The following is a 19978-nucleotide window of genomic DNA, read 5'->3' on the forward strand; positions in this document are numbered from 1 at the left end:
CCCCTGCTTTACAACCGATTGGTCGTTTGGGGCTCTTATGTTGTGCCTGGAGACCTTCGTGCGTCAGGTGCTTTGGCTAATAATTGATAGATTTGTAGAGGCGGCGTGTGGTGGGTTCACAGCTGGCTGGCTGCACTCCACAGCCCGCTGTTTTAGTCACTGACAGTCTCCAAGTGTGGTTAAATGTCGATTAGAGTGAAAAACTGGACATCAGAAGCCACTTCTGACCTGTACCATGAGTGCTCTGCGCGCCCTTGTAACATTTCTCGCCTTCGCCTCTGCCAACGCAAAGCCCAACGCTGGTTTGAAAACGTGGGGACGCTTCAATAAACTGCCCTATCCAGGAGACGAGGCTTTCCTCTACGATACCTTCCCCAAAGACTTCATATGGGCGGTGGGCACGGCGGCGTACCAGGTGGAGGGCGCGTTCGAGAAGGACGGCAAGGGGCTCTCCATCTGGGACACTTTTACGCGCGGTGGGAACCGGATGGCCACAGGGGACGTCGGCAGCGACAGCTATCACAACACCTACGCGGACATCAGAGCCATCAGACAGCTCGGGGTTAGCCACTACAGGTTCTCCCTGTCCTGGTCCAGGATATTTCCCAACGGCACCCGCGGGAGTTACAACGAAATCGGCACCAACTACTACCGGACCCTCATCAAGAGGCTGAAGGAGATCCGCGTGCAGCCGGTGGTCACGCTCTACCACTGGGACCTGCCCGACCACCTCCAGCAGACTCTCGGCGGCTGGAGTAACCCGGAGATTGTGGGGATTTTCAAGGATTACGCTGATTTCTGTTTCAAGACTTTCGGGGATGATGTGAAGTTTTGGATCACCATTGATAACCCGTTTGTGGTGGCGCGGCACGGGTACGGAACCGGAGTGGTCGCTCCCGGGATAAAAAACGACCCTGATCTGCCGTTCCGGGTCGGACACAATCTCCTCAAAGTGAGTTCCGGGCAGAGAATTAACGGGATCAAAATAACTTTTTTGTTTTGTTTTGATTTGTTTTAACTGTTACATTTTAAATCTTTTATCGATATATGGTATTATCTTTAAAGTATTAAATGTCAAGTACTTATGCAGAATGTCCCTTTACTAAATGCATAACTATTGGACATTGTAGGTTTTTAATGAATAATCCACAATGATAATTGTGTAAGCAGCATTTAATTACTGTAGCAGATGGAGCAATCATGAACTACTTAGTAAGACTGATTTAAAAATTTAAAGCGGTTCTTCCTATAAGTGGTGCCCCCCCCAAAAAAGTAAATTTATTTGACTTTTTAAAAAAAAACAACAAAAAAAAAACATTATTTGCAAATTTGCACATGCTATACTAATGATATTCTTACATACTAATATTATAATATACTAATATTCTTATTGTTTATTATTCATGTCTGTTAGCTAAATTGTCTTTTTATGTTGAGCTCTCATTTGCTCTGGTTCTTGTTGGTCATAATATTTTTTTTTCTTTTTTTGTGGTAATGAGGGCGCTTGTCTAGTAAACAAGTGAAACGTTAAATGTTCCTCTGAATGTGTAAAAATAAATTTTCATCGAATTGAAATACTCTTGTAAAGTGCAAGTCTACTTGAGTATAGTAAGTATGCTTTACTTTTCTTTTGCTGAACTTTTTTCCCCACATTTTCAGTATTATTTATTAATCTTTTAATTTTGATTTCTATGTTTTTATTTTCGGCATTAACATTAATAAAATAAAGTTTGACCAGTGGCTTTTTGTCATCTTGTCCTTCTCACCCCTGACCTTCTCTTTTCATCATTTCATACCTAACATCTTCAACTTCCTCTTCTTCTCCTGTCCCTTTGTCTGTCAATAATTGTCTGGTCTATCTTTCTCCTCCAGGCTCATGCAGCTGCATGGCATCTCTACAACCGCCACTACCGACCCCGTCAGCAGGGCAAGTTGTCCATGGCGCTGGCCTCTCACTGGATCAAACCCAGTCGCACCGGCCTGGAAAGCCTGCGAGAGTGCCAGTGCTCCCTGGACCACGTCCTGGGCTGGTTCGCCCGGCCTCTGTTCACAGACGGAGACTACCCTCCCTGCATGAAGGCCAGGCTGGGCTCACGGCTGCCCTCCTTCACCCCAGAGGAGAGGGAGCAGGTGAGGGGGACGGCCGACTTCTTCGCCCTCTCTCACGGGGCGGCCTTGAGCTTCCAGCTCATCAACGACAGCCTGAAGTTTGGGCAGCAGGAGAATCTGGACCTGAGGATGCTGCTCTACTGGGTCAACGCAGAGTACGACAAGCCGCCCATCTTTGTGGTGCAGAGTGGCTGGTAAGTTTGGACGTTGATGTGTCTGTGATGTTCTTTAGTTTGCTGTACTGTGGATCATCTTGTTCTCTCTGCTGCTCAACACAGGTACGTCCTCGGAAACACCAAGACCGAAGACCCAAAACACATGTACTACCTCAAGAGGTTCATCGCAGAGGCACTGAAATGTGAGTCATTTATTCACCACAAAATCTCTGATATGAGCATGAGCCATTTCACATGAAAATGATATCTCAGGTAAGAAAAAACTAGTGACTTGAATCTGGTCTGTGCGTCTGTCTGCGTGTGTTTCCACGTAGCAATCGTCATAGACGGAGTAAATGTGATTGGATACACAGCCTGGTCTCTGATAGATGGCTTTGAGTGGCACAGGGAATATGGGATACGACGGGGACTTTACTATGTTGACTTCAACACTCCTGACATGAAGAGGGAGCCAAAGACGTCCGCCGCCTTTTACAGGTACACGCTGTCATGTGACAAGTGCTGATTTCAACACAGGATGCACAATATTAAATTTGTGTCATGTATATCCCTTGGCATTTTTTTTTTTAAATTAAACTGTGCAGAGGATGACACATGCACTCATGCCTTACGACTAAAGAGATAGTTCTCTCTCTCAGCTCAGCTTTTCCTGAATTGATGATTATTCATTATTCCTTAAGAAACGTCATCCAGAGGAACGGTTTCCCAGAACTTCCAGAAAACAGACCAGCGCAGGGGGTTTTCCCGTGTGATTTTGCGTGGGGGGTGTCAGCCAACTCCATACAGGTATATGCATCTGTGTTCTCATTGTGTCTGTAGGTCCTTTAAAACTCCTAAAAGGTCTTTAAATAAAACTTTAGGCCTTGAAAGTTATTAAATAGTCTTGAATTAGCCACAAACATTTTAATCTTTGAATTTATTTTTGTCAAAATGAGTCAAACTCTTCTGTGTCAAAGTCCACATTTCTGATGTTACAAATCAGAACTTAACACTGTTTTATTTCTTTATACTTGCACCTACCTGTTTGCAAAATGTAAATTAACCTTACTCACTCTAATTAGGGGTGGGCGACATATCGAATATACTGTATTGCGGCTGGTTCCACTTGGGATATATACAATTATATCGCAAACATTGAGTATAAATTGTCAAATCATTTTTTTAAAGTCACCGCCAATTTATTCGAGTTTTTTGCAAGGCTTTATTCAACTTTAAAGTATGACAGACAGTAGATACTTGATTTAACTTTATTGTAACTGTAGTTAATTTTGTATTTTAGTAGTCTTGGCCTATTATGCATGTCCCCAAATAAAATTTAAGACTAAATCTTAAATTTGGTCCAACATTATTTTAAAAAGGTTTTTAAAAGTAAAAAAAATTTAAGTTGTGAGACACCATGGTTGTGTGTGTTTGTGTGTGTGTGCTGAGGATGATAGGAAGCAGTGTGTGTATTGTATGATTTGTCGTCGTGGAATGATGGGGGAGTTTTGGAGGGTGCCAAAGGGCCGAGGTCTGATAATAAATGAAACACAGGGAGGAAACTTCCTCAGAAATAGTGGAACCTGTGAAAACATTAACAGTGTATTAACTTTGGTTGAAGGAGTCAGTATAAACCTCGCTAATATTAAGTGAAGTGTGAAGTTTTGTTAACTCTGCAAAAAGCAAAAGACCAAATTTTAAAGTCCTATTATAGCATTTTTTTCCCCTCTGATTTAGTGTTGCAAGAAGGGAAATTATTAGCTGCATCTCCTCTCGTCCTTGTCTGAGCTACATCATGTTCATTACATTATTTTGAACTCACAGTTTTAATGGTGAAAGTCCAGCTCAGAAACAGCCATGACAATGAAGCCTCTCTTAATTATAAACCATGTGACCTCACAGCGTCTGCTAGCTGAGCTCAAAAGCACAGTTATAGAGTCACTCTATTTGGCTTTTATTTGCATTTGTGTGTATGTGGAAAACGCAGGGCGAGTGAGTACATGTTGATATTGGTGTGTGTGTGTGTGTGTGTGTGTGCGCGTGTGCGTGCGTGCGCGCGCGCGCGTGTGTGTGGGTCTTGTATCACAGGTGGAGACCACGCCCAGCCAGTTTGCAGACCCCAGTGTTTACTTGTGGAACATCTCCAACAACGGAGAGCTGATGAGGCTGGAGGGCCTCAGTGCGCCACCTTTACGCCGAAACACACACTGTGCTGATTACGCCACCATCCGTCAACAGGTACGTCCTCTTACCTGTAAAGCATTTATCATTTTAATGACTCTGTCTTCGTAGTAGAATCTTAATGTCCCTGGTGTTTTAGAACCAGTGTACAAAACTCTGGTTGACAGTGTTTTAACTTTTCTCTTACCTGTCGTGAACAATCACCTAAACTGTGCATCTAATAATAAACTCTTGGATTCTGTGAGTGGCAAACAAAATAGTTGTCAAGGCACAAAAGCTGTTCACAGAAAGGATGAGGAAGAAAGCGAAGAGTATCTTTGCAGACAGCTCCCACCCTCCCTTTAGCCAGTTTGAGCTCTTGAGTTCTGGGAGGTGTTTTTAAGTCCCGCTGGCTACTACAAATATATTCAACAAGTCCGTCATCCAAGTGCCATCAGTATTTGACACTCAACAAATAGCTTTTGTATTAATAATATACAGTTTTCAAAAGGTTTGCATGTGTAAAAGTAAAAGTTGTGCCATGTTTATCTTTCTTACGCCCTGTAGGTGGATGAAATCCGACAGGTGGGGGTGAACCATTTCCACTTCTCCCTCAACTGGTCCACTGTGGTGCCTACAGGGGATGTGGCTCATCCCAACACCACCCTGCTGGGCTACTACCGCTGCTTCACCCGTCAGCTGATGCAGGCCAACATCACTCCAGTGGTCACACTGTGGCACCACACACATCTGCGAAGCAGCCTGCCGGCGCCGTTGGATACCGCCAACAAGTGGCTGAACAGGTCAGAGGCAGCGATGAGTCTGGGGTTAGAGCTCTTTTACCCGCAGCAGGTTTTATAAGGGTTTTGATACCTGAGGGAGGAGTCTCTCTGTGTCATCGCTCTTCTTTAAAGGCCAGTTTCTCATTTGATTTGATTTTATTTTTTTTGGCATTTCAGCCTTTATTAGACAGGACAGATCAATAGCGTAAAAAAGGGGGAGAGAGAGGGAACGACATGCAGCAAAGGGCCTCGAGCGAGAGTCGAACCCGAGGCCACTGCCGCAAGGACACTGCCTTCATTCATGGGGCACCTGCTTTAGCCACCAACACCCCTATTTGAATTTAAATTTGAATTTACATGTAAGATTATTTACGCGAATGCTGAGCAGGTTTTATCACTGTTAGAGCTTGAAAATCTGTTCCAAACACTGAGCTAGTAAACATCCATCTCTATTGTGCAAGGTTTATTACTTTTTCTTATGATTTATAGACTGGTCTTATGTCAAAGTAAACATGTAACAATGTTCCCAGGAACAATCTGTCCTTGTTACAATCAACATGAAGCAGCTATCACTTGCTGCCATGGTATCATCTTCCCTTTTCCTGTAATAAAACGATATCACTAAACTAAGTGATCACAATATCTGAAATGTCTTTGATATGATCTGATGTAATGGCATTTTCATCTTTTACTGGAACAACATTCATTGTTAAATTTTAATAGATTATTCAATGGATATATCCTACAATTTATCTAGGATATTCACTGCCATTTATTTGTGGATGTGCTGTGTTTTGGAATACATGTGTGGGATATATTGTAAATAAATTTATTCATTTGACTCTTTTCTCAGAGAGACTCCGAAGGCGTTTGCAGAGTATGCCAGACTTTGTTACAGAGAGCTGGGCGCCTATGTGAAGATGTGGATCACCCTGAATGAGCCTAACGACGAGGTGGTGAGCTATCAGGAGGGTCATCAGATGCTGCGGGCGCACGCTCTGGCCTGGCACGCTTACGACCGCGAGTTCAGACACAAACAGGGAGGAAAGGTTAGTGGAGGAACTGGCTTATTGTATTTATCTGAATACTTTTATCATGGTATGTTGTTTTATTATATGTGTATATCGAAGCAGACAGCTTTTTGCCAGTGCAGTACATTGTCTGTGATTTGTGTGTAGGATTTGTTTTTTGTCTGTTTGCCCATGTTGCTGCTTGTGCTACTTCTGTTTACTCCTTTACTCTCTCTGATGCATTTCATGTAAAATACGCTTTCTTGTGCACAAGGACTTGACAACATTTCATAAACAGAAAATACAGTATGTGTAAAAGCTTTCATAATTTAGGTTGAGTTACTTCAGTCAGTTGGAAAATGTTGGATGATTACCTGTGCCACGTTCTGCGTTGTGTCTCAGGTGTCTCTGGTTCTGCACATGGAATGGGTGGAGCCGGCGTTTTTGCTCAGCCGTGAAGACGTGGAACCGGCTAAAAGGGTTTTAGACTTCCGCGTTGGCTGGTTTGCAGAGCCGATCTTTGGCAGTGGGGACTATCCTCTGGGAATGAGGAGCTGGCTGCGTCAGCTCAACTCACTTGAGTACAAATACTTCATTCATAATTTAATACAGTCACTTTTTAGCACTAGAATAAGCAATTCTGTTTAGGTCTTGTCCACATTTACAAAAATATATTCACAAATTTATCTTTTTCGATGCGTTTTGGCCTTTCGTCCACACGCAAACTGTGCTTTAAGTCCTGAAAACAAATCTTGTACAAAACTCTGTCCAGGGGGAAGTTTTTCAGACACTCAGTTTTCCGTGTTGATGTGTTTGCAGGGAAAATGGAGTCTTTGAGTCATAATGTCAGAGTGTGCGACATTATCTCTTTTGTGTCTCAAATGAGGCGACATTTCACGCAAGGGAAGAGATGACCAAAACAGAGCTGGATCTAACCTGCTAACAGGACATTTTACATGTGTACACATGAATATACAATCGCTCTTTTAATGTCTCGAGGAACAGAGGCATCAGAATAAGCCACGGAGGTCACTGCTCCAGGTTGCACTTGATTGATAATAGGCTTCTGATTGGCCAACATCATCTTTGTGTGACTTTAGGGTTACAGTCATATCGCTGACAGAGATTTTTTTTAATAAAAGCGCTTGTTTGGATGGGAATGTTTTTGAGAATGAAGAATAGGGAAACCCTATTTTCGAAAACAACCTTGTCTGTGTGGACTAGGCCTAAACATCACAGTTAAGAACAACATAATTTGGCCTCTGTAATTCAGTGTATTGATGTATTTGTGGTCGTAATAGGAGTGAAGGTTTGGATTTATACTGGGATTATTCAGATGTTTAATGTGATGGGTACAGAATAAGTATGTCAGAAAAAAGTATTAAGTATACACAATTAATACATGTCTTTATTAAGGGAAAACCAAAGCTACCAATGTGTACTTCCTAAATACTTCTGTTATTTCATCTCCTGTATAAAATTCCATCTTTTCTGTGTCAACAGCCTGCCAGTGTTCAATGAGGAGGACAGACAGCTGGTTAAAGGGGCATATGACTTCTTTGCCATCAGTCACTTCAGTACCAAGTTGGTGACACATGCCAAGGAAGACTCGTAAGATAAAATCATTTCTTGCCTTTATTTTGATAGACATACAAACAGGAAACAAGGGGCAGTGAGATGAATATGAGTTTACATGATGTGTTCTGTTTCAACTCTCCCTTCTATAGTTTTGTAAGTTTAGTTGTCAAATAGTTTGGCCTGATGTAGTGATTCATCCAACATCATAGAGGCATCACATAATGAGACTGTTTTTTCTGCAGGTACACCTACACAGCCATGCTAGAGGTCCAACACATGATAGACACCACATGGATCATGTCCCCGCGGCCTGTTGTGCCCTGGGGCCTGAGAAAAGCCCTCAACTGGGTGAGACTGCTTTCTTGCACAGTTTTGTGAAGAATTAAACAGTTGGATGTTGAGCTAATTGAATATTTTTTTCCCTCTATACTAGAATCAGTAGTGGGCAAGTTGATAAATAGTAAAGGGAAGACGTAGGGGACAGATGGTTGATGTTTGATCTGAGACAAGTGGAGCAAACACATGAAGATTTACCCTGCTATGATAATCATCATCATTGCTGCACATATTTTAATTACTCTCCTCTCAAATATGCATTTAGCTATTTATTCTTTACTTGCATGTTTCAGTGAGCAGAATATGTAAATTGTCGGCACAAATCAGAATATTGACTTTTCAAAGATGTAGGGAGCAACTTATGTCAGGTTCTTAAACTTTTAAATGAACAGTTGTTGAAAATGATAGATTCTAGATATTTCAATGAGGGATGTAACTTGAAGAATTTATATCCAGGTTATTGTATTTTTTAATGAAAAAAAAATGTATCTGGGCTGGGTGATATGGAAAAAATGAAATAACACTATATTTTTGACCAAACACCTTAAACACCTATCAATATTGTGACAATACTGTAGGGTTGACTATTGGTGCTTTCACAAAATATTTACAGTTATATTTACAAGTTTTTGATAAATAGTCATCAGTAATGTGGATATGATGACTAAGTGGGTAAAGGCAAACAATAGAATAGAGAAAGTAGTCTGGTGAGGTCAGAAAGTTGCATAATTTTACTGTCTGCAGCCTTTTAAACCAGGAAAGGACAACACTTATGATATTACAATATCCAAAATCTAAGATGATATATGGTCTTATTTTACAATGTGTATGCCCTGCCCTAATAAGTATTGTGTTAGTTTTTAAAAAATGTTTAAGCATTTGTGAAGAACATTCTCAAAATTTCGGTGCGCAAGTGGCTTGTTCATTGTATTTTAGCTTGTTGCCTGAAAAACAGTATTTGGCTGAGCAGGTCTCGACTCACAGCCTTTGCACTTATGATTTAGTACTTTAGGTTCCTCAAATGCTGCTTGAAGTGTTTTCATATTAAGTGGATAAAAACTCTCAAGTTAGTTATTGTTTCAATGTGAAAAACTTTGATAAAAGACCCTGAACAGAGATATAATCTGACGCTGCTCTCCTGCTGTGGAAGGTGAGGGAGCACTACTGTGACGTCCCGGTCTATGTGATGGCCAACGGGGTCCAGGAAGACCCAGCCCGCTTCAAAGACAGCCTGAGAGTCTACTACCTGTACAACTACATCAATGAGGCGCTGAAAGGTGAGAAGAGAAATACACATCTTGCTGTTGAGATTTTTTAGGATTATTATGCACTTGAGAACTGCAAATTGTCATCAGTGCATTTGTGTACTGAGTGATCAATCCCTCAGAGATAAATGAAACTTTTCCCCTCACTGGCCTCTGTAGCACTTAATTATTAGACAGGTATTTGGGTCACTGACCCATGAAAAGTCAGCTGACTCAGAGCACACTCACAAAAATATCAACACTCCACGCTTGAACTGTGGAGTTGAGGTTACTCGTTATCTAGTCACCCGACCTTGTAAAGTTTATTGGATTGCATTCAGTAAAGGCCAGGCTGCAACTTGGAAACTTTGCAGTATCATGCTGTGATGTGTTGTCATATTGTATGTTGTAGTGTGCTCTGTCACCACCAGGGGACAACCACCCACAGAAAACAGTTTGTTTACACTAAGATAAGTCAACCATGACATACTATTAGAGGAAATGATTCATCTGTATGTTGAAAGCTTTATGAAACTTTTGATTTGAGCTTTGAAACTTCTCGTAGTTGCGACCTAGTAAATCAAATATATGACTTTGTGTACCATATTTCTGAGGCATTTTCCATTAACAGCAATGTCTGAAAATCATGCTAAATTCTTTAAAAAAAAAAAAAGATTTAGATATAGAGTGTGCAATAAACAAAAGCTCCGATGATATGCTCCTTATTTAAATTTTAAGAGTGTTAGTAATTATCATGGGCACTTTCAACAGCTGCAAACAATTACTACTTTTGGGGTGATTTTTAATTTATAGAGGCTCTATACTCTATGTAAATGTTTAGTTGCTTTATTTCAACCATGAGCAGGTTATGAGACAATGGGCCCCTGGGCAAATATATGCAAAATGCACCACCACTTCTCCCATATAGGAGAAAGACTGTCATTATGCATATTTATGTATTTTTGTGTCTCTGTGTGACACAAATACATGTGCTGCTCTGTTGTTATTTCTTTGTCTACCTGCCCAGGGACAACATATGCTAATATTCTGCTTGCTAACACTGGTGCAATTACTATTAATTGTGCGCTGTCCTGCAAAAATAAATAATAAAATAAAATCTTATAACACAATAAAATGTAAGCAGATATTAGTTATTTTTTAAATATTAATGCAGTTAAAATATTAAATATGTCTTCATAGGAGAAGTTAAAACTGTTAAAATAGTGCATTACAATCATCTTGCTTCATATATAATTTATAGTTTATATGCTATCTATGAATGATAAATAGGAAGGAAAGTGTTTTTTCTGTCACACACTCAACTGCACATGCAAACAACTAAAAATGAATCTGGAGTCCCTCATGCTGTCGTCTTTCCTCTCCTTAGCGTACACTCTGGACGGTGTAAACCTAAAGGGTTACTTTGCTTACGCCCTGAACGACCAGAGAGACCCGGAGTTTGGTTTGTACGGCCACGTCCACGAAGAGGTCATCGTAAAGGCGTCTCTCTCAAACTATCGTAACATCATCCAGCACAACGGCTTCCCCATTCAGGGAGCTGCACCCCAGCAGTGTCCCAGCATGCCTCAGCCCTGCCTCAGCTGCCATGTGCTGGTCAAGAGGCCTGTGGTGGGCTTCTTGACTCTGGTAGGTTCAGGGGTGCTGATCACTCTGGGCCTCATTATCTACTATACAGCCAAGAGACACAATGAGTGTTACTGATGATTGTGACTGCAGGATTTTTGTCCCCTTTTATAAATGACAAGGGGAAAAAAGAGCTTTTTGGGCCTCATATACCAAGAATTTTAGATTATTATTATTCTTTTAATTTGTTCTTGAGCATAGGTCCTAAAACAAGTTTGTCATATTCATGACATTTTCATAAACTGCAGAACTGTTAACACCTGTGTTCTTATAATGATGAATTACCCCACCCTGGTAAGTTAATGTGCATGCCAGTTGATCCTAATTAGCAAAGGTACCCACAAAAGGGCGTAAGACTGCAGGGCAGTGTGCTAACGCAAAAATGTGAAAATAATATTGAGAGAATTAGGTCAAGAATGCCTGATTGACAGTCTAAAGAGGGTGGAGTACCAGACTCCAAACATATTAAAAAACACTTAAATAGTGCTGAAGTGGTTTGCGGGAGTGAATGCCAAATGAGCTGTCATGTTTATGAGTGTCAGTAGGGATATAAAATAACATCTAAAGATGCATGGGATGATATTGTTCGTTCGGTGGATGCTGTATCCAGGGAAGGCTGGTAAAGTAAAAAAAAAAGAAAAAAAAAAAAGATTTGCAACATCTTGCAGCTGCATTGTGCAAGTGGTGCAGGAATTAACTTACTTCGCGGCTATAAATACTCTGATCAATCGCTTATTTTTAGATGACATGGTTCCCAATTAATATAATCAATGTGACCTGTAGTTATAGTATAATATATTTAATTTATTTAAAAAGACCACAGTGCTTTGTAAAATAATGAAAATCATTGCTAAAACTATAAATAATTTAAATCCTGTTAATTGTATAACTAGATTTGAGTCAAAAACAATAGCCGATTATTTTGTGCGAACATGTTAGTTCTGTTGTTACCTGGAAACAATTCCTAAAAAACAATGTGGGTTTTAAAGTGTTATAAGTATTAATTTCTTCTCAAGAATGTTTGGTGAATGAGACCCAATGTTAAGCAGTGTAGAGTTCAGCCACAATTTTACGTTACAACCTTAAATTATAATACTTACTTATTATTTTAGGTGTTACAACTGTTATTAAATGTTATGCAAAGTTGGTGTAAAGTTGTTACAAAACCTGTAAGGCACCAAGCTTCATTAGTTCCACAATCACAATATGGCCTTTTTTAAGAGTTTATGCCGTTCGGAAAGTCAAGGATCACCCATCAGGCATTTCCATTTTTTTGATTCCTCTTGCACTCTAGCAAAAACGTTTCCATAAAATTCAATAAGAAGTTAAATCTCTGGATAGTACAATTAACAGATGAAATTATAGGTTTGTACCCGCCTTAATGGGTTGTGTGTCCATTAATGCGTTATATACACTCGTTTGTGCAGTTTTGTAAAATAATGATTGTGTTCTTAGTACTCAACAATACATTTGCCAAAAGGTGTATTAGATCTCAGAATTACAAAGACACTTGCAATGTTGCTGGTTCAATTCAGCCTGGAAAGTTGAAATTGCATGAATCCGTCTCACCCTCTCCTCATGTTTCCAGTCTGTCTCAATCACTGGAATCTTTAACCAACATCAGACAGCATCGTAGGCTGCGTCAAGTAATAGAACAATACCCAACATAAATATTGATCAGTGATAAGGAATGTGTCAATCCATATTTGGTCAAATCCACAGAGCAACACCAGATTGTTAACATGTAAACAAAGAAATTTATTGTCATGCTTTGATGCAGATTTTTAGGAAAACTTTACTTGTCATTGCCACTACTATTTGGGTTATTTTACAAAACTTCGGCAACAGTTCGAGGTGGTGAACAATTTGTGTACAATGCTGACGTTTAGGTTAACAATCCATGGCATAAAGCCCCAAACTAGACTATCAAGAATCAATCTGAGCTGATTTATGTCAATGCCATGGCTATGCTTTACAGAATACAAACGTAAATCTGTATCAAGTCCAGTCAAAGTCTTGTTGAGGCTTTAGAGCAAGATGTCAGGAATTCAACAATGGCTGTAGAACTCCTGTCGAGAAAAGTATTTAAGTCCATTCAGATTCAAAACATCATGGCATCCAGACCGTCTTCCATGAACTTCTTGTAGATGGCCATGAACTTGGCAGTGAAGGCCTCCAGGTGGTAGATAGCTTTGTTGCCCAGCTGCAGTCTGTGTTCGTAATAAGCTGCCATGTGAGCCACCTCTGTCTTCAGCTGACCATCGCAGTTATTTAACAGCTCTGTTACCAGACCCTGTTGGAGGATTGGACAAGCACAGTTAATACCTTAAAGGTTAATGACCTTACACATCTCTGCAAACTGTTTAAACACTTAATTGGGAGAGGAGGTGCAGTAACTAGTACCTTCATAATGACGTCAGGAGGGATGCAGTGAGTCAGCAGCTCGTACAGCCGGGCTCGAACCTCCAACAACCTGGAACAGACGCAGAGATTCAGCATGAAAATATCCCCACAAGTCCGATAAACTAAACCTCTCCTCTCCCTCTTTCTTACCTCTGAGGGCTCTGCTGGCTGACGATGGCATTAGCTGTTTCTCTGAGGTAGACCTCCCAGTCCGTCTCCGGGACGTCTTGGTCTGCCGAGAATGGATACCTGGGAAAGATTATTTTATTTATAGTCCATGCTAATCCACGGTTAATGCAGTGGAGGACTGATTTGGACATTTTTTACAACTTACTGCTGCACTCTACAGGCCTCACACATCAAAAGCGCTTTGCGGAGGTTGCGACCAGACTTCTCGCTGATTTGCTTAGCCAGCTCAGGTGGAAGGAGCAGACCCTCTTTTTTACAGATTGACGTCAGAACATTGCAGACCTGGCAGACATGAAAATCAAAAGGTAAAAAGATTGACTTAACTTATGAAACATGTTTTAGGTAATGATTACTAACCACGTCATCTCTATCTTACCTCTTCTGTGCTCGGCAGAGGAACTCTGATAGCCAGACAACGGCTCTGAATGGGCCCAATGACTTTGGACGTGGAGGTAGAGCAGAGGATGAGGCGGCAGGTGGACATGTACTTTTCCATAGTCCGGCGCAAAGCATGCTGGGCATCCTTCGTGAGTCTGTCCACCTCCGTTAGTAACACCACTGAGAACAAAAGTGTTTAATTACTACAACAGTGACTGTATTATGGCGTCACAGAGGCAGAGGGTAGCATCAGGGAAAGCTGATCCTCTGATTTTTAAGACCATTCCAAAACACAAACTAACATTTAGCTTATAATGTCACAAAGACTGTGTGTATCTCTAACCTTTGAAGTCTCTCTGGGTGCTTGATTGGATCTGCTGAGACTGAGCCACAGTTTTTATCAGCTCTTGGATCACCACACGGTCCTGGTTGCCAGCATCACTGTAAGACACAGAACAGAAACGCTTCAGTCCAACTGCAATTAAGTTTCATTTCTGTCTGCTATAGCATGCATATCTGCCCTGTGAATCATTTGCCCTGTGTCTCTCTTTGAGAAGGAAAAATAGAGAAACCAAAAGGGAAAAATTTATTTTATGTTTTATAGTTGCTGCTTAAATTTGACAGATACAGCCAATCAAATCTTGCATTAAGCTGTGTTGTATCGTAGGCTCAGCAGACAGTCACACTGAGCCAGACAGCAAAAACACAGGAGCCACAAATCTGAACAACCTGCTGTATTTAAATTTGCAGGACAGATAGCCAATTACAAATCAGCTGTAGCGACCTGTTAATAAATCTTAATCTGCAAAGCAATCAACAACTACAGCTGTAACACACATGCAAAAATAACAATTTTCAGTGAAATTAAGTTGAATACTTAAGTGCAAGTACCTCCAAACTGTGATTAAGTACAGTGTTAGAGTAAATATACTTAATTACTTGTTCATCTTTAACTTACCTTGGGTTGACTTCCAAGTGGTAGTTACTGGCGATTGTGTTAATCTCAATTTTCTTCTTTGAGGGAGCCTGCAGACAAAAAAACAGCCTTTAAAGTTTGCCTTCATCAGACAATTTGGTCATGAACGCATGAAGACTGCGGGGGGTGATGTGTGGAGAAGCTGCATGTCAGTGGTGTTAGTACAGGCAGTGAGTTATGGCATGATTTCCCGTCTCACCACGATGGTCTGGTGCTCTATGCGGAGCTTCTCCACTCCAGCTCCATACAGCTCCCTCAGCAGACACATGATGCGGGTCTTCTTCCCCGCACCTGATGGACCGTACACCAGCAGGTGAGGGAAGTCCCCACATTGTACCTGAAACAAACATTTACAAGGAAGAAGGTTGTGATTTTCATAAATAGCTTTGCTTCCACTTTCCTGGACTATCCAGTTACTCGCACTAAGTGCCATTCAAGACAGATTTGTTGTTAACAAGTGTTGCATGTTAAACCTTTGACTTGCACCACATTTAATAAAGCTCATAGTGTTGTACGCTCTCAATTATATGTTATTTATGCCAATAAGCAACGTTATATTAACTAGGGTTCGACCAATATTTGTTTTTCAGGGCAGATATCCATACCAATTATTAGTAACTAATGAATATTTGGAACCTTAATACATTAACAATTTAGTTGAAAATCCCTAAAACAAAATGCCAATACAGATAATTTGCAAAATGCCAAATATCAGCCCCAATAATTGGCCGGGCCGACAATCTGTCGACTCCTAATATTAAAGCAAACATTTCAAGAGTCATTGTGAGATGAATCTACGTTAACGACGTTACCCCAAAACAACTTTAACATGTAGGACAATGCTATCATAAACAAGCCAGTTAAACTCAAGTTGCTCTCCAAATTATATATACACGTACATGACCGTGTTAACGATGCTCACGTAGTGTTATTTATCTAGTTTAAGTATATTAAAGTGTTCGATATCAGCCTTAATGTAGCTATTGAGTATGATGCTAATGCTAACGTAGCGTAATTACACAGATAGCACTCAGGTTGTTCCTCCTACCAGGTTTTTCAGCTGAGTCGCTTGTTCTTTATGATAATCGAGTTTTCCGAGGGAAGTCGGTCGATATTTGTCCACCCACAAACTCATCGCGGTATGAATTTAGTAACTTTTACAGTCCGTGTTGACAGCAGACAGCCTGTTGTTAATGTTAGTGTTTCTCCCGCGAAATAGGATTCAGACGCAACCCGCGCTATGCTACTTCCTGTTGTGCTACGGAGAGCCGAATGGTTCAAAATTACTGCAGGCGAGTGGTAAATCACTTTGTCATCGTGGAAACCACAAAACTGTAAGTACTGGATTTGGGAAAGTGTCTTGTCCTTTTTAAGTAACACCAGAGAGGGCAGTCCGTCTTGTCATAACGACACGCTCTCAATAACTACATTTTGACAGAATTATGGGTCATGAAGTTGTGGTTTTATGCAACAGTTTTAGTTAGTAACATAATTGTGCAGTGCACGTGTCATGTCAGATGAACGGCAACAATTTATCCATGAAATCCCCAGAGACACAGTCAACATGTTTTACAGTGGTGGAAGAAATACTCAGATTATGACTTCAAAATGCTACGAAGGTAAAACTCCAGGAGTACTATCAGCAAAATGTAGCCTACTGAAAATATGAAAAGCACAATATTGTGTATTAAAAGTAGCCTGTAGTCGATTATCATGCAGAATTGCTCCTTTTGCAGTTTAAATTATAATAGAATGTATAGTTATGTTTTTTATATCTCTAATGAACACATGTAAGAGTATTTTAATTTTGATCCTCATCAATTATAACATCATATCACCTGTTTTTTTCAGTGTGAAAAGTCAAGTGTAGCTAGTGTCAAAAAAATGAAATGGGCCCCTGTGCACCAGGGAGCTGGTGGTTTTGCTGTCTTTGAAGTTGTTATTCATCAGTTTTTTTGGTTTTGTGTGTCTTTGTGGAAATTTTGTGTCTTCTTTTGATTGTTTTAGTAGTTTTGTGTCCCTTAGTAGTCATTCTGCGTCTCCTTTTGGTTGTTTTGCATAGTTTTGTAGTCGCTTGGGTCTCTTTGAGGTCATTTTGTGTATTGCTGAGGTTGTTTGGTGTCTTACTGAGGTAATTTTTTGTTACTTTATGGTATTTTTGTGTGTTTGGGGTAATTTTATGTCTTCATTGGTCATCTCGTGTCTCTCTGTGGTGTGTTTTGCCTGTTTCCATACTTATTTTGGCATCTTTCTGGTATTTTTGTGTTCCTTTTTTGGTCACATTGAGTCACTTCCTTGTTATGTGTTAATTTAAGTGACATTTTGCATTCAGTTGTCCATCCATGGTTAAAAGTAAAATATTTCCCTCTGAAATGTGGTGAGGAATATAAAGTATAAATTGTACTTTCCACCTCTGATCTTTTGTGATGATATGTGCTTCTCCAGAAGTCCACAAGAGTTGATCTCCAGTTGTGTCACTCTTGCATGATTTTTTTTTTTATCATGTTGATGGTTTAGTAGAGATTAGTGTGTATACTGACAGCCCAGACAAGATGTGTCTTGTTGGGAGGGATGAAGGGTTAATAGGAACCCAGCAGCTAAATTTCTCCTCAGGGTCCATTTAATTTGGCCTATCCTGTATAGAATTGAAAGGAAAGCATATTTTCTTTGGTGCAGCATATTTGTAGACATTTACAGTGGAGACAGTAAATCTTCATTGATACCACGAGGAATGTGAGACAGTTAATCTCATGCACCCAAAACAGAAGCTCACAATGTCACCATGTCATGCTGTAATGAACGTGAGCTGGTAGCTTTTGTAGGACTCTATGTGTTTGGTTTGTACTGGGGTCTCATTAAATGCCCTTATTCTTTGATCATCATCTGTACAACCTGTTTATTTATCATGCAGCAGGGCATGCAAAAATATATATAGTTTATCTTTTTAATCTTTACACATGATCCATTAATTGTATTTTTCCTCCTCCACCAAGCAAGGAAGTGGAGATTTAATGCCATGTGTTCTGTCGTGCAGTGATAGAGTTTGAAAGCACATTTTTCTTTGCTTATCTGACTTCATGCAAGTCAGTGTTTGTTATCAAAATAGGTTTTGTTGTCTTTCATATTTTACACGGTATCTACAGTATGCACTATCAAGATTACGCCTTACATAATTCAGTGTGGGCGTGTAAGTGTCCTTTTTCTGCAGCTAAGTCACAACATTTTAGTGGAACTGATTTATGGACTTCATAAGAACTCATTACCCTCCTCTTTCTTCTCTCTAATTTGTTTTAGTGTGTGTTTATACTGAGTCTACCTGTCAAATCTCACCTGGCCTTCATTTCTCTTCTTTATCTCTGCTCTGCTTTCCTGTAGCCTGACCCAGGTAACTATACCCTGTATGACAGGAATGTTATATATGGAGGAGCATGTTTCAGCAGGTTGGCGTAGCTTGTACTGAAATACATGTTTGAGTTAAATTAATTTGCGTCCATCAACCCAGCAATGTAGGACAGTGGAACATCTGGGACGGGTGGTGGAAGTTTATCAAGTTCCTTCATGTAAGGCGACATTCATTCATATTCATGTCACTTTGACTCATGAGTAAGTGTGTTCTAATAGATCATCTTGTGCTTATGCTGTAAGGCATCTAAGTCCGGCCCAGGGGCCAATGTGGCCCTTTGAAGTATTTTTTAACGGCAATCGGTTTATCTTTCAAAATATACTGCAGGATTAACACAATACTGGTTAATCAAGCACGATCACATTGCATTTATCATACAGTTTGTAGACATGCATCAAGTAAGAACTGCATAGGTGAAACAAATGTGTTTTCATAAACATACTGTAAACAAACAAACAAACAAACAAACAGTTACCTAACAGCAGATATTTCCTGCTAAACAGCAGACATGGCCACAGCAAAAAGGTCAAGTCAACAGAGGAAAATTGCTTCACTTGAAGATGATACAGTTGCATTTGTGTCATATTTTTGTGATTTTTTTTCTTTCAATTAATTCATTTATTTATTTTTATTTTATTCATTTATAATTTATTTATGTATTTTTCCCATATGATGTGAGAAGCAGATGGCTCCCAGGCACTTTCAGATAATCTAATCTGGCTCCCATTTGAAAAAAGTTTGGACACCCCTGTTGTAAGGACTTATTTTAAAGGGGCAGTTCACCCCAAAACATAAGGAGATTTTCAATAGCATTGGGTTTGTGGTCTTTTCTTTATACTTTAATAAGTAAGACGGCACTCTGGGAAAAATGTTGTGATCTTGGGTGAAGAGACATTCTAGACAGCAATTCACACTTGAATATAGCGTCACTTTTAACTCTTAGTACACCCACAACCTTGACCAGATCTGTTCTTCCCCAAGACCTTAAGGGTCAAACAGGCCTCAACATGCAGAATCATCCTCAAGGTTAACATACAAATAACAGGTTTGCACTCTTGACCTTCAAAACATAAAATTCTATGTTTGCTGGCAAACTTGAGGAATTCCACAGTCCAGCGACAGCTTTGTGAGGACGTTAAGTCCTTTCTTGTTGATCAAAGCTTTACAGTGTGGCTGCAGTCACAAACATTATGAACTGAGAGCGAATTAGAGAGGATAAGAATGTGTTAAAGGCATTACCTCATGTGTTGTTAAGGAATGTGCTTCTGAGGTGAAAAACCCTTTGCCTTGAGCTATATTATAAAGCACTGAGTGAGAAGGAGGAATGGGGAGGGGGAAAGGTGCGACTCAGACCCCGAGCCTTTTAATCGAAGTCTGTTTGTTTAATGTGCGTGCAGCTATTTAATCTGTCTGATCATTTCCACAACAGAACTCATACTACATTTGCTTTGAGTACATAATTGATTTTTCTCTTGCACACGCTTGCATTTACACACACACACACACACACGCAGAGACACACACACAAACCCGTGCACACACATGCACACACAGTTGCACACGTAGCACAAACACCTGCCTGTGGAACTCGCTGTCTTCTTGCTGAGGTAA

At 40.2% G+C, this 19978-nt stretch overlaps 3 protein-coding genes across 3 annotated transcripts in view; 2 read left to right on the top strand and 1 right to left on the bottom strand.

The window, feature by feature from the left end:
- Window positions 1-115: 115 nt before the first annotated feature.
- On the top strand, window positions 116-12593 carry kl (klotho). The gene is made up of 13 exons (XM_042499234.2): window positions 116-952; window positions 1873-2303; window positions 2388-2467; window positions 2600-2762; window positions 2966-3071; window positions 4353-4502; window positions 4992-5227; window positions 6060-6255; window positions 6619-6797; window positions 7720-7827; window positions 8037-8142; window positions 9281-9407; window positions 10762-12593. The coding sequence occupies exons 1-13, from the start codon at window positions 236-238 to the stop codon at window positions 11094-11096; spliced, it is 2934 nt and encodes a 977-aa protein (XP_042355168.2). The 5' UTR covers window positions 116-235; the 3' UTR covers window positions 11097-12593.
- Window positions 12594-12752: 159 nt separating this feature from the next.
- On the bottom strand, window positions 12753-16153 carry rfc3 (replication factor C (activator 1) 3). Its single transcript, XM_042499235.2, has 9 exons — window positions 16013-16153; window positions 15164-15301; window positions 14947-15014; window positions 14332-14429; window positions 13987-14168; window positions 13756-13892; window positions 13572-13670; window positions 13422-13491; window positions 12753-13311 (listed from the first exon to the last, which is right to left on the bottom strand). The coding sequence occupies exons 1-9, from the start codon at window positions 16097-16099 to the stop codon at window positions 13120-13122; spliced, it is 1071 nt and encodes a 356-aa protein (XP_042355169.1). The 5' UTR covers window positions 16100-16153; the 3' UTR covers window positions 12753-13119.
- A 38-nt stretch (window positions 16154-16191) lies between these two features.
- stard13a (StAR related lipid transfer domain containing 13a) overlaps window positions 16192-19978 on the top strand; it is a 64801-nt gene continuing 61014 nt past the window's right edge. Inside the window, exon 1 of the mRNA XM_088088445.1 lies at window positions 16192-16298. The gene's annotated coding sequence lies outside the window, so the exon portion shown is untranslated. The remainder of the gene's footprint in view (window positions 16299-19978) is intronic.

This window comes from Plectropomus leopardus, chromosome 15 (assembly GCF_026936395.1).
Source record: "Plectropomus leopardus strain MGB_pleo_1.0 chromosome 15, ASM2693639v1, whole genome shotgun sequence".
In the NCBI taxonomy this organism is placed as follows: domain Eukaryota; kingdom Metazoa; phylum Chordata; class Actinopteri; order Perciformes; family Serranidae; genus Plectropomus; species Plectropomus leopardus.

Bases quoted from the DNA above. Each gene is read 5' to 3' on its own strand.
- kl (XM_042499234.2), top strand. From the start codon at position 236: ATGAGTGCTCTGCGCGCCCTTGTAACATTTCTCGCCTTCGCCTCTGCC. The intron at 4,503-4,991 runs GTACGTCCTCTT...TACGCCCTGTAG, and splicing joins ACGCCACCATCCGTCAACAG to GTGGATGAAATCCGACAGGT. The intron at 5,228-6,059 runs GTCAGAGGCAGC...CTCTTTTCTCAG, and splicing joins GCCAACAAGTGGCTGAACAG to AGAGACTCCGAAGGCGTTTG.
- rfc3 (XM_042499235.2), bottom strand. From the start codon at position 16,099: ATGAGTTTGTGGGTGGACAAATATCGACCGACTTCCCTCGGAAAACTC. The intron at 15,302-16,012 runs GTAGGAGGAACA...TGTTTGTTTCAG, and splicing joins CGACTCAGCTGAAAAACCTG to GTACAATGTGGGGACTTCCC. The intron at 13,312-13,421 runs GTACTAGTTACT...ATCCTCCAACAG, and splicing joins CTCCTGACGTCATTATGAAG to GGTCTGGTAACAGAGCTGTT.